At 47.7% G+C, this 14120-nt stretch overlaps 2 protein-coding genes across 3 annotated transcripts; both read left to right on the forward strand.

Annotated features, from left to right (window-relative positions):
* Nucleotides 1-269: 269 nt before the first annotated feature.
* Nucleotides 270-4043, forward strand: LOC123087382 (monodehydroascorbate reductase 3, cytosolic). The gene is made up of 10 exons (XM_044509384.1): nucleotides 270-545; nucleotides 640-711; nucleotides 1279-1330; nucleotides 1452-1532; nucleotides 2066-2184; nucleotides 2359-2578; nucleotides 2727-2845; nucleotides 2931-3056; nucleotides 3302-3442; nucleotides 3526-4043. Exons 1-10 carry the CDS (start codon nucleotides 492-494, stop codon nucleotides 3847-3849), a joined length of 1308 nt encoding a protein of 435 aa, XP_044365319.1. The 5' UTR covers nucleotides 270-491; the 3' UTR covers nucleotides 3850-4043.
* A 27-nt stretch (nucleotides 4044-4070) lies between these two features.
* Nucleotides 4071-8972, forward strand: LOC123087383 (flagellar radial spoke protein 5). Of its 2 annotated transcripts, none has more exons than XM_044509386.1 (9): nucleotides 4071-4401; nucleotides 6610-6694; nucleotides 6794-6910; nucleotides 7235-7299; nucleotides 7425-7513; nucleotides 7622-7701; nucleotides 7787-7898; nucleotides 7984-8103; nucleotides 8265-8972. In XM_044509386.1, the coding sequence occupies exons 1-9, from the start codon at nucleotides 4071-4073 to the stop codon at nucleotides 8445-8447; spliced, it is 1182 nt and encodes a 393-aa protein (XP_044365321.1). In that variant the 3' UTR covers nucleotides 8448-8972. The 2 variants fall into 2 exon arrangements, with proteins under 2 accessions (XP_044365321.1, XP_044365322.1); XM_044509387.1 differs by lacking the exon at nucleotides 4071-4401 and adding an exon at nucleotides 5522-5869.
* The last annotated feature ends 5148 nt before the right edge of the window (nucleotides 8973-14120 follow it).

Below are 14120 nucleotides of genomic sequence, written 5' to 3' on the forward strand. Positions count from 1 at the left end.
CGACGCGGGGGGCCGTTTTTCCTGCGAGATGGATGGTTGTCGGCGTGCATCGCGCATCCAGCGTCCGGAAGAGACCAGAGAGCGAGTGGCATCATTAGCTTATTCTGATTTGTGCCCGAAAGTGGAGCAAGTAGCCGGCCAGTGACGTGCACCACTGATCCAACACCATCTGGCCGGCATCGATCCATCTCTTCTGCAGCCGGGACGGCCATCACCAGTCCTGGGCGGCCAGGATCGGCCCACGTGCACGGTAGAGCCCAGCCAGCCAGCCAATCAGGCGGGGCCACCCCCCATTGGCCGGCCCGCGCGCATCCGGGCCCGCACGCTCGGCCTGCCACACTCTTCAACAACCAACCAGACCACCCACTCCTCTCGCCCCCATCACGCCTCCGCTCCATCCATTCCATCCTCTCCGCCTCCGGTCAGCTCGCCAGATCCTACCTCCACGCGCTAGGGTTCGCCCGCCCGTCGTCGCCACTCGCCAGCCAGCCATGGCGTCCGGGAAGCACTTCAAGTACGTCGTCCTCGGCGGCGGGGTCTCCGGGGTAAGCGCGCACCTCCGTCCGCTCCGTTTCGGGGGGTTCGATCGATCGACTGCCTTTCTTCCCGGATCTCACATCGCGGCTTTTGCTGGCGCAGGGGTACGCGGCGCGGGAGTTCGCCAAGCAGGGCGTGCAGCCGGGGGAGCTCGCCATCATCTCCAAGGAGGCCGTACGTAATTCTCCCTTCCCCCCTCTCCCCTCTCTGCTCTGCCTCTACGCATTTCTGGATGGATGGTAAAGGAATCCAATTCTAGACGTTTCTATCACCCCGGCAGCCGTACGTTCACTGAATTACAGTTGTGCCATGGATAAATAAGCGTTTAATCTTCCTAGTATGCTCGTACTGAATCTCCGGTTTATCTTCAAATTACCACTACCTTGGTCTCATATCAGTTGTCTCTAAAACGGATGCATCTAGACGCATTTCAGTGCTAGATACATCCGTTCGAGCGACAATTAATATGGGACGGAGGGAGTACTAGTCAGGACTAGTCACTGAAATCATGATGGTTACTGTTAGCCGTATGTAAGCGAAAACTAGATTTCTAGCAGGGCTGGCCAACCTTCTCCCTGGGTCCCTGTAGTAGCACCCGTGATTAGCCTATTGCCCGTCTTGCTGCTGCTAATGTTTATCAGTTTATCAGTTTGGTCACCGCAAACAAGTCGTGGTTTTACTTATCTATCTAGTGAGAGTATATATGGTATAACATATTTCTTACCATGATTTTTGCTTCAGGTGGCTCCTTACGAGCGCCCTGCCCTCAGCAAGGCATACCTGTTCCCCCAGAGTAAGTTTTACAGCCCATGCCTTTTTACCTTGATGCCTGATTCACCCTATTTTTTAAACCGCATTTGATTAGCACACACGTCGTTAGGACCGACCCACTTTGCGTTTTTGTCAATGAACAGATCCTGCAAGATTGCCAGGATTCCATGTGTGCGTGGGAAGTGGAGGCGAGAGGCTCCTGCCTGAATGGTACTCAGAGAAAGGTATGTATTTCTGACCAAGTCCCCTGTATTTTTTTGGCAGTTCATGGTTGTATGCGTTCTAACCTGCATCCTACACAATTTATCCAAACTGAGTTGTGATTACTTCCTTGCACAATTCTTTAGCTGTAAGGGTGTATGGCCCAGGCACCAGCCAAATGGCGGTATTAGCTTGTCATACTATCGCCTTTGGATATATCTTATTCACTGCACTGGCCCTGTGTGTGGATAATCCTACTGCTTAAGTAACTACTCATTCTTCTGGTTTTTCAAGGCAATTAATCAGGAAACGTTATTTCCTGTTCAATCTTGTGGTAAATAATTTTGTAACATATGAAACAGAGATCCTCAAATGAAACTATTCTGGCCTATTCAAAATTTGTTAGTATTCAGCAGACGATTTTCCCAGGGTCTATTTTCCTTTTGAGAACTAGGTTGACAAAGCAATATATGTCTGCAAGAGTATCCATTCCGTGTGTTTGTTCTTAATGTAATGATTTTGCATCTGAGCATATTCATGATTCATGTATTGGCAGGCATCGAGCTTATCCTGAGCACTGAAATTGTCAAAGCTGATCTTGCTTCCAAGACTCTGACTAGTGAAGCTGGAGCAACCTTTACATATGAGATCTTGCTAATTGCTACTGGCTCCTCAGTATGTGTCATTGACTTCTTATTTTGATTTTGAACTGTCAGCAATTTGTTTTGTACATGAAGGGTATGCGATGGAACAAAATGTTGCCCTCGGACCTTATAAAAGAATTATCAATTACTAGCTGCTGTTGCTGTTACTTATGATGTAAAACTTCTGTTTTGACTTGATTTTCAGGTCATTAAGCTCTCTGATTTTGGCACTCAAGGAGCTGATTCTAACAACATTCTGTACCTAAGGGAAGTTGACGATGCGGACCAGCTGTATGCAGCTATCCAAGCAAAGAAGGGTGGGAAGGCAGTGGTTGTTGGAGGAGGTTACATTGGCCTTGAACTAAGCGCAGTATTGAAGATGAACGATCTTGATGTGACTATGGTGTTCCCTGAACCTTGGTGCAGTAAGTGTCCATGACTCACATACTATCACTAATCCTTATTCAGCTTCGCCTCCACTAGCATGCAGTTATGATGTGAAGCAAACTATAATTAGAAGGTTCTTCTGTTTTTGACAACAACTGTATAACGCAATAATTTCATTTCTTGTAGTGCCTCGTCTCTTCACTGCCGAGATTGCGGCTTTCTACGAGAGTTACTATACTAACAAAGGAGTCAAGATCTTGAAGGGTACAATTGCTGTTGGTTTTGATGCTGACGCCAATGGTGATGTATGTACAGCTTCCAAATCTGAATTCAGCTCTACTGTTCTCATCGCAGGTGCATATGCTTATCACTTTGTTTCCTGCTTGCCAGGTGACCGCAGTTAAGCTAAAGGACGGCAGTGTGCTCGACGCTGATATTGTTGTCGTCGGTGTTGGGGGCAGACCGTTGACTAATCTCTTCAAAGGCCAAGTTGCCGAGGAGAAAGGTGGAATCAAGGTTAGTTTGCTTCAAACTTGCCCTTTATGGGTGCAGAAGTTTGTGTCGTTGTTCCAGTTAAAGAAATTGTATATGATTCTTCAACTGTATGCCCTCTTATCAAGAACGGCAGCTGGGCTGCCATAGCGTGTGCTATTTTCTCCTCTAAGCAGCTGCGTTTGTCAGCCCGGGCCATCTTGAGTTCCATTTTTGCTTGTTCTTGTTTATGCCCAAATGTCTGATGCGCCTGAACAAATTTCGTGCAGACCGATGCTTTTTTCGAAACAAGTGTCCCTGGAGTGTATGCCGTTGGCGACGTGGCGACCTTCCCGATGAAGATCTACAACGACGAGAGGAGAGTGGAGCACGTTGACCATTCCAGGAAGTCCGCGGAGCAGGCCGTGAAGGTGAGGACATATTTTCATCTTCCATTTTTCGCCATATGGCCTCTGAACTGCAACAACCAACACCACATCTCTATTTCCACCAGGCGATCAAGGGGAAAGAGGCGGGCTCTGCCGTGGAGGAGTACGACTACCTGCCCTACTTCTACTCGCGGTCGTTCGACCTGTCGTGGCAGTTCTACGGGGACAACGTCGGCGACGCCATCCTGTTCGGCGACGCCGACCCCAGCTCCACCAAGCCCAAGTTCGGGTCGTACTGGGTCAAGGACGGCAAGTGTGTGGGCGCGTTCCTGGAGGGCGGGTCGCCGGACGAGAACGCCGCCATCGCCAAGCTCGCGAGGGCCCAGCCGCCCGCCGCCAGCCCCGACGAGCTCAAGGCCGCCGGCCTCCAGTTCGCCAGCAAGATCTGATGTGGCCGTGCCGCTGAAGTGTCACGTTGGGCATTAGATTTGCAAATACATACATACATACATAAACACATAGCTCACTGCACAGTACAATTTGGTCGATGCTATTGTGATGTCTGTATGCCACATACTCTCTCAGTTTCTCCGCGCCTTTGAGGTTTCAATAAAGCCCGCACCCCTACGGTCAGTTCAATACACATTTGTTGGCATAAGCTTTTGTGAGGATGCTTTTGTGTGGCCGCTCTGGTGCCGGCGCCGTGATGGCCACCACAGCCGTGATCGCCGGTCTTCCTCGACTTGCGCCTGCGAGGGGGAGGAGACGGAGGTGCACCGTGGCGGCGGCGATGGGCGCGTCGGGGCTGGAGGAGGGGAAGGGGAAGACGGCGACGGTGAGGAGCAAGGCGTCCGGGGACGCGCTGGAGGTGTGCCGGGTGGTGAACGGGATGTGGCAGGTGAGCGGCGCGTCGTGGGGCCGCGCGGCGCCGGCGGCCGCCGTGGACGCCATGCTCGCCTACGCCGACGGCGGGCTCGCCACCTTCGACATGGCCGACATCTGTGAGTAGGATCGCCTCGCCTCCGCACGCTCTGGATCAGGCTTCCGCGTCCCGCGTGCGCACACGCTCGTGGCTCACGGCCGCTCGTTCCGTCTATTTTCCGTGCGATTTTGAGTTGCGGTGCCCAACTGTTTTAATGCCTCTGAATATCCATCTATTTTCGGTTTGCGAAGAAAGAAAAACCCAATGCTTTGCAAATTAAATCCGAAATGGCCGTCCCTTCGTTGGCCTCTTCATTTTGGCTTAGCAACAGAGTTTGCTTCAACTATGTCGCCATCTGCTTAACTTACATTATAATCTTCAAGGAGAAAAAACTAATCCCTTCATTCACTGACTACTACATACAGATGTATGTAGACATATTTTAGAGCGTAAGATTCACTCGTTTTGCTTTGTATGCAGTCCATATTCAAATCTCTAAAAGGTCTTATATTCAGGAACGGAGAGAGTACAAAGTTAATACGAAATTATACTAAACCAACGGCACTTGTTTTGAGATGAGTAACTACGGTTTCGCCGGGCGTACGCGACGGTGAGATCTAATGCCGGGCGCTTCTTTCAATGGCCCTTACGAGTACGTGCAAAAAAAATCCTATTCTTTCAATGGCACTTACGGGTACGTGCAAAAAAAACTTTCCGATTGTCATCGGTAAGGTTAAACTCGACTCCGGTAGAGGAGCAACGGCAATGACATGTCAGATGGCTTATTATGTAGACATCGGCGATCGTTTTAGTGGTTTAGAAACCCAAATATAACCATCTTTGTATTGCTTTGCACTGCAAGTAACTTTTTTTCGGAATTACTTGCCGCAGAAATAGATGTATCCGGACGTATTTATGCCAATGTATGCGACAAGTAATTCTGTACGGATATGGTAGACTTGCAACCCTTTTCAAAAGGCGGTCCTCGTCACGTTGTAGCTTTGTCTTGGAAACTCGGGGGCATGGTTTTGTCGATGGCAAAAGACACGGATTTATTCTAGGTTTTCTCGACTAGGTTTTGTCCTGCGTGTCATGTTAGTCACTAAGTACAGTAATTTTTTCAGACCAAGTCACTAAGAGTAATTTACACAAGTTAATTTCTTTCTTTGTACTGAAGTCTGAAGCCACGAGCGCCTTATCTCTCTCGCGCGCGCGCCAACGCTGGCTCGTGCCCGTGCCCGTGCCAGCCATGTCGTCGTCAGCAGCCCGCGCGCTCTCGCCGGCGCCCCCTTCCCCGCGCCGCGTGCGGCCCGCGAGGTGCGCGGGGTTCGTGGGCCCGGCGGTGGAGTCGGCGTCCCCGGGCGCGAGGGCGGCGACGCTCGCCAGCAGCCGCGGCGGGACCGACTCGTCGCTGGCCATCTGCCGGGTGCTCAACGGCATGTGGCAGACCAGCGGCGGGTGGGGCCGCATCGACCGCGCCGACGCCGTCGACGCCATGCTCGCCTACGCCGACGCCGGCCTCTCCACCTTCGACATGGCCGACCACTGTCCGTAGCCCCCCACCCACCCACCCACCCATCTCTCCGTGTGCAGTCTCTCTTAGGAATTTGCGCGAACACCTAGGGTGCATGTACATCGGGCCTCGTTTCCTACGGATAAATTGCTACTGTATGTCTAACGCTAGTGGGCTTGCTTGATGCCGTCTGATTGCTTCTTGAAAAATTGATGCATTCTAAGTTGAAGCTGCGATTTTCCTTCAAAATAAATAAACAGCATCAGTTAGGCTGGAGCAGATAGAGCACAGGATAGAACCGAAGAACAGAATTACAGTTTCAGTGTCAGGCAGAGTTGTAGCAGTAGTGGTTAGATAGAAGCAGAGGGGATACAGATTCAGAGTTTATAAACCCAACACCCACGCGACGCTGGCACCGGAACACATCCAGGAAACCAGCTGTGCTTACTCGAACGCCATTGCCTGCTAACCTGTCCACTGACTCGGGCACACTTACCCTTGCTGGACGTCGAGAAAACCTCCTCTGCTTGTGTGTCTGTTTTCCTGACAGAGTGACAGTGATGCCGTAGCCTGATCAGCATTCTGGCCCATGACAGGTTTGATTGGAGCAGGAGGCTGTGTATGTAGTGTGCTCTGTTTCTGTGTTATTACGAGCTGCAGATAATGGCCGTGAAAGCGTTAAATGTTGATACATGAGATGATAGTCTCCATTTTTTTTCCTTCACTGGAGCATATTACCGACTTGGTATGAAAACATGATTGCTGTCTTGGCAGATGGACCGGCGGAGGATTTATACGGCATGTTCATCAACAAAGTTCGGCGCGAGCGCCCGCCGGAGATGCTAGAAGAAGTCAGGGGGTGAGCGAATAATTTGTCACAGTCTTGGTGCCACCAAGACGCAGCCTTGGCAGACTTTCCTGCTGCTGCCTTCTGACTGTCGCTAAAATGTATGTGCAGGCTTACAAAGTGGGTGCCGCCACCTGTTAAGATGACAAGAAGCTTTGTTGAGGAGAACATCAACAGGTCCCGGAAGAGGATGGATGTCGCTGCCTTGGACATGCTGCAGTTCCATTGGTATGCTTGTGTGGCTTGCTGATTTGGTATCATAATGTGTTTGTACCATCTCATCTTCATTGTCAATGCAAATTGCAAAGTGAAGCCTTCGATGAAATTTGGAAATGGATCTCTGTTGATAATCAGCAGTGAACATCCTGTCAAGTTTATAACTCAGTTTCAGTATTTTGGCACATTCAGTAAACTCCCAAACATGAGAAGTGTTATTTTCTTTAAAGCTTTTGACCCCGTTGAGTACTTTTTTTCGGGAGGATGCTCGGAACAATTGCATCATATAACTATTGCCACAGGTGCTAATTTTTCTGACCCTTTATCACAAAACAGGTGGGACTACGCAAATCCCGGATATCTAGATGCACTAAAGCACATCACCGACCTCAAGGAGGAAGGTAATATTTTGAACCTTGACTGGATAATAATAGTTCACTTGTGTACTCATCTCTTACACTCTTGTGGTTTTTTACTGTGAATGAACTCTTACATCATGCCCTTTTCTGTTATGGAAATTCTGAAGGCAAGATAAAGACTGTAGCTCTGACGAACTTCGATACAGAGAGGCTGCAAATAATCCTAGAAAATGGAATACCAATTGTCAGCAACCAGGTATTTATATGACTGCTTACTTACCTCATGCATGATGTATATTCCATTACTACTGTCGATGATCATATGGTCCTCAGATAAAATATGGAGAGATGTTGTAATTGCCAGGTTCAACATTCTATTGTGGATATGCGCCCGCAGAAAAAGATGGCAGAGCTTTGTGAGCTTACCGGAGTCAAGCTTATCACGTTTGCTCCCTCCCCTCCATCCCTTTTTGTTCTTCTCCTTGAGTACAGGATTGCTTGAAGTTTAGGAGATTATTCTTGGATGCAGGTATGGCACGGTGATGGGTGGCCTATTGTCCGAGAAGTTCCTCGACACCAACATCAACATACCTTTTGCTGGACCTCCTCTGAATACCCCATCCCTGCAGAAGTATAAGAGGGTGAGAATTTCTTAATCCTTTCAGTTCAACGTGTTGCCCACCTTCCGGTCTTCTCTTGCTGTTCTCATTGTTGAACGTACGACAGATGATCGACGCTTGGGGTGGCTGGAGCCTGTTCCAGGCTCTGCTCCAGACCTTGAAGAAGGTGTCACTGAAACACGGCATCCCGATCTCAACTGTCGCTGTACGATACATACTGAACCAGGTAATCCTCCATCTTCCTCCACATCTTCATCGTACATTTCTCCCTCTGGAAAAGGAATATCTTCATTGTATTGGCCTCGAGATCTATCATCTCATCTCTGTTTGCTCATGATATTCGCCATAACTCATGACTGCTGACACTGTGATTGTTCTTGGGGACAGACATCGGTGGCTGGTTCAATGGTGGGCGTGAGGCTGGGTCTGTCGGAGCACATCAGGGACACCAACGCCATCCTGTCGCTGCTGCTGGACGAGGAGGACATGGGCAGCATCACCGAGGCGTCGCAGCGGGGCAGGAACCTGATGGAGGTCATCGGAGACTGCGGCGACGAGTACAGAGCCTAGTGACTTTCACATGGCCGGGGATCGAGTCTCGATCCTCGATCCCCCCAGCATGTGCTCCCACAACGATACATAACATACCACCTTAACAAATGAGAGTGACAATCATGGAGAGGAAAAACTTTCAGTGGCATGGAGACAGATAGACAGAGAGACAAGGAGGATCATGTGCTCCACCGAAAGCAGCGGCGAATGTGGTGGTGGATAGATCTCCCTGGCCAACAGGGAGCATATCCCGGCCTTGGAGACCGATCTGATCATGGCATAATATTGTATTTCAATTCTAGTAGTATAAAATTGTTGGAATCATGGTGTTGGTGGTGATGCTTGCCGTGCAAATTGTTATTAGTTGCTCCTCTGTTTGGGAATATACGAGGATCTGCGCAATGAGATATGGTCGACAATACTGCGAAATTTGACCATTGTTCTTCGTTAAAAATGTGTATGTACAGAAATATTAAAGCAAACAATGGTGTTTTCATGGTACCTGTCATTAATGAAAAAAAGAAGAAGCTATTTTTATTGATATGTTTTGCGAGTGGTGAATATGTTTTGTTTATATCAATGATAAATTTTATTTGAGGAGGTTTTCATACTAAGATGTTCTATGTTCTTTTGATATGTTCTTTTGAATATTGTTGATGTTCTATGTTCATGCATTTACTGATTTTTATAGCTAAATGACCCTGAAATTGAAAAGCAATACAAATGAACTTTGAAAAGGTTGAAAGTTGGCATGGTATCATCATTTCATCCACATAGCATGTGCTAAAAATTTAAGAGGGTTACGGCAAAAACTAGATGCACTTTGTGTATAAAATGGACAATCTCTTTCGAAGTATCAGGGTTTCGGATGAAAACCATACTTTTAAATAGCCGGCTATAGCTATAGCTGTTTGAGCATGCTGCCGCTAAATGATTTCATGTACAATTTGCCGCTATAGCCTCGATATAGCCCGCTATAGCTGTTTTTAAGGGTTGCCGCTATATACCATAGCCCGCTATTTAAAACATTGATGAAAACTCGTATGTTACAAAGGCATTTCATTTTCTTTAACTTATTTCAACTCCAGACTTTTTTGTGTTCAACATGCACCATTCAAATCCACATCAACAATTTTTAACCCTTCCTGACTTCATTTGTTATTTTTCTTGCATTTACTGATTTTTTAGCTAAATGACCCTGAAATTGAAAAATACTAGTTATAGCTCTTTAGTCCCTGTTCCAGCCACAAGATGGGACTAAACGGGGTGCGTCAGGAGCGAGGCCCTTTGATCCCGGTTCATGTCTGGAACCAGGACCAAAGGTCTCAGACGAACCGGGACCAATGGCCTCCGAGGCCCGGCCGGCGCCCTAGCCTCATGAACTGGGACTCATGCCCCCTTTGGTCCCAGTTTGTGAGTGAACCGGGACTAATGCCCTTATTCTGGCCTCAACCAAAGCCCTGTTTTCTACTAGTGTGAGCAGATCGAGCCCCGTGTAGGATTTCGAGCGACCTCACCGGAGTGATTTCACACAGCCAAGAGGATGTGGGTGCAACGGCGCAGATTGGCAGCGGGGAAGATTTTTTTTGGCTCTAGATAACAATTGTGACGACCGATCGACGAAGATCGTCGCAACAGAGAAGGGGATCGGCGTGGGGCTCAAAAAAAAGAACATAGAGTGGGTGAGGTAGGAGAAGGAGATGAGAATAATTCAGACGTTTCATTCCCTATCGTGCCCAACAAAGGACAGGTCTATTAGTACAGACACACACACCATCAGACTTGGCCACATGCACTAGTAGAAAAAGGGTCAAACATGAAGCACATTAGTGCCGGTTTGAATTTGAGCCGGCACTAATGTGTACATTAGTGCCGGTTCCAACGGCTAGCCGGGCCTCTCTCATTAGTACCGGTCCGTGGCAAACCTTTAGCACCGGTTCGTGCCACGAACCGGTACTAAAGTGAATGGTGGCAGGATGTTGTCAGTCCGGGGCCCCTCCAGCACCTTTAGTACCGGGTCGTATCACGAACCGGTACTAAAGGTTGTCCTACATAGACCCTTCGTCCACCCGAGATCGCTCTGTTCTTCCCCTTTCCCCTCTCCTCTCTGTTCTTTTCCCTCTTCCTCTCAAGCTCATCACACATTTTTCCCAAGATTTGAAGGCCCCCATCCATTCAAATGATCACAAAGGTTAGCAACTTTTTCCTTTCATCTCTCATTGCTAGATTAGCTCGTGCAATGCTTTATATAATGATTGATTTTTGAGTTTAGTAATTTGGGAGGAATTATATTATGTGCTAGTATTTGATTTATATGCAATTTGAGGTCAAAAATAACACTTAGTTTTGCATATGTAGGTGTGGTTTACTTAGTACCTTCTAAATCTCCGTCGTAACCACCGTCGATCGCTCGCAACGTCCCGTCGCCGGCACCACCTTGTGGTGAGCCTCTTGTTCATGAAGTTTTATATAAAAAATTGATGTTTGTGTGATTTGGATATATAGTTACTCGTATAATTATCTTACTCATACGTTGTTTGTTATACATAGTGCCATGGTTTTGATATCCGTCCCCGTCGGCCCCCGTCCGGGTTATGATTCGGATGTGGTGTATTCTCTTTTAAAACTATTCATTGCATTTCGTGTTTATGACAAATTATGCCCACCAAGTTGACATAGATATTTGTATGTAGGAGGTAGTTGAACCTGAAATTCTAACCGACCGTATTGTCGAGAGGTTAAATTTAGTTGAAAGAGAAAACGAGGATTTGAAGGAAAAATTGAAAAGAATTGAGGGGGAGAAGATGGAATTGGAGTTGCATGTTGCCGATGTCGTCGATGATCACAATATTAAGATGGAGAAAATGCACTTGAAGATTAGAAAGATTAGAAAATATGCCATTCATAGTGAGGCTTGGTATCATTATGCTGTTGGATCAATTGTTACCTTAGTTGCGATCTTGATCGCATTTGTTGTTGCATTTAAATTCTTTAGCTAGAGAGTTATTTGTTTGTTGCATTTAAGTGTTGTATGATCTTTATGTATGAACTTTATGTATTGTATTAATTTAATGTTTTCGATGCTGTGTATTAAAGATGAGCCGGCAATGGATGTACGATGACCGATGCTCTCCCGAGTTCATTAATGGCGTGCGTACTTTTCTACTTGCGGCTGAGGCAAACAAGCGAGCAGATGGTTTTATGCATTGTCCATGTGCTGGCTGTAAGAATGGTCGCAATTACTCTACGTCAAGAACCATTCACGTCCACCTGTTCGAGTCCGGTTTTATGCCCCACTATAATGTTTGGACCAAGCATGGAGAAAGAGGGGTTATGATGGAAGACAATGAAGAAGAAGAGGACGACGATAGCTATCCTGGCCATGGGTTCCCTGAATACGATGATACAACAATGTGGGAAGAAGCTGAGCCGGCAATGTGGGAAGAAGCTGAGCCGGCAATGCAGGAAGAAGCTGAAGAAGAGGCATCGGATGAGCCCGTTGATGATCTAGGTCGGGCCATTGCCGATGCAAAGAGAAAATGCGCAAGTGATTTGGAGAAGAAGAAGTTGCAGCGCATGTTAGAGGATCACAAAAAATTGTTGTACCCGAATTGCGTAGGTGACAAGAAAAAGCTGGGCACCACACTGAAATTGCTGCAATGGAAGGTAGAGAATGGTGTATTTGACAAGGGATTTGGAAATTTGCTGGTAATGATAAAGGATATGCTTCCAAAGGACAACGAATTGCCCGAGAGTACGTACGAAGCAAAGAAGGTTGTCTGCCTTCTAGGGTTAGAGGTGCAGAAGATACATGCATGCCCTAATGATTGCATCCTCTACCGCGGTGAGTACGAGGATTTGAGCGCTTGCCCGGTATGCGGTGCACTGCACTATAAGATCAGCCGCGATGACCCTGGTGATGTCGAGGGCGAGCGCCCCAGGAAGAAGATTCCTGCCAAGGTGATGTGGTATGCTCCTATAATACCACGGTTGAAACGTTTGTTCCAAAACAAAGAGCATGCCAAGGCGATGCGATGACACAGAGAAGACCGTAAGAAAGAAGGAAAGTTGAGAGTACCCGCTGACGGGTCGCAGTGGAGAAAAATCGAAAAAAAGTACGGGAAGGAGTTTGCAAATGATGCAAGGAACGTATGGTTTGGTCTAAGCGTAGATGGCATTAATCCTTTTGGGGAGCAGAGCAGCAACCATAGCACCTGGCCCGTGACTCTATGTTTTTATAACCTTCCTCCTTGGTTGTGCATGAAGCGGAAGTTCATTATGATGCTAGTGCTCATCCAAGGCCCTAAGCAACCCGGCAACGACATTGATGTGTACCTAAGACCATTAGTTGAAGAACTCTTACAACTGTGGAATGGAACAGGTGTACGTGCGTGGGATGAGCACATGGGGGAAGAATTTGACCTAAAGGCGTTGCTGTTCGTGACCATCAATGATTGTCCTGCTCTCAGTAACCTTTCAGGACAGACAAACAAGGGATACCGCACATGCACGCACTGTTTGGACGATACCGACAGTGTATATTTGGCTAATTGTAAGAAGAATGTGTACCTGGGACATTGTCGATTTCTTCCGAGCAGGCATCCCGTAAGAAAGAAAGGCAAGCATTTCAAAGGTGAGGCGGATCACCGGACGAAGCCTCGCCACCGTATTGGTCTGATGTACATGATATGGTCAAGGATTTGAAGGTGGTCTTTGGAAAGGATCCTGGTGGACAACCTGTTTCGAATGACGCTGACGGACGCGCACCCATGTGGAAGAACAAATCTATATTTTGGGACATGCCCTATTGGAAAGACCTAGAGGTCCGCTCCGCAATCGACGTGATGCACGTGACGAAGAATCTTTGTGTGAACCTACTTGGCTTCTTGGGCGTGTATGGGAAGACAAAAGATACACCTAAGGCACGGGAGGACCATCAACGTATGCACGGAAAAGACGGCATACATCAGGGTCATGCAAGCTACGCTCTTACCAAAGAAGAGAATGAAATCTTCTTTGAATGCCTGCTTAGTATTAAGGTACCGTCTGGCTTCTCGTCGAATATAAAGGGAATAATAAACATGGCAGAGAAAAAGTTCCAAAACCTAAAGTATCATGACTGCCACGTGATTATGACGCAACTGCTTCCGGTTGCATTGAGGGGGCTTCTACCGGAAAACGTTCGATTAGCCATTGTGAAGCTATGTGCATTTCTCAATGCAATCTCTCAGAAGGTAATCGATCCAGAAATCATACCAAGGTTAGAGAATGATTTGGTGCAATTGTTGGGGAACGTAGTAATTTCAAAAAATTTCCTACGCACACGCAAGATCATGGTGATGCATAGCAACGAGGGGAGAGTGTGATCTACGTACCCTTGTAGACCGACAGCGGAAGTGTTAGCACAACGCAGTTGATGTAGTCGTACGTCTTCACGGCCCGACCATTCAAGCACCGGAACTACGGCACCTCCGAGTTTTAGCACACGTTTAGCTCGATGACGATCCCCGGACTCCGATCCAGCAAAGTGTCGGGGAAGAGTTCCGTCAGCACGACGGCGTGGTGACGATCTTGATGTACTACCGTCGCAGGGCTTCGCCTAAGCACCGTTACAATATTATCGAGGAGTATGGTGGAAGGGGGCACCGCACACGGCTAAGAATATGATCACGTGGATCAACTTGTGTATCT

The sequence above is a fragment of the Triticum aestivum genome, chromosome 4A, assembly GCF_018294505.1.
Source record: "Triticum aestivum cultivar Chinese Spring chromosome 4A, IWGSC CS RefSeq v2.1, whole genome shotgun sequence".
NCBI lineage: Eukaryota > Viridiplantae > Streptophyta > Magnoliopsida > Poales > Poaceae > Triticum > Triticum aestivum.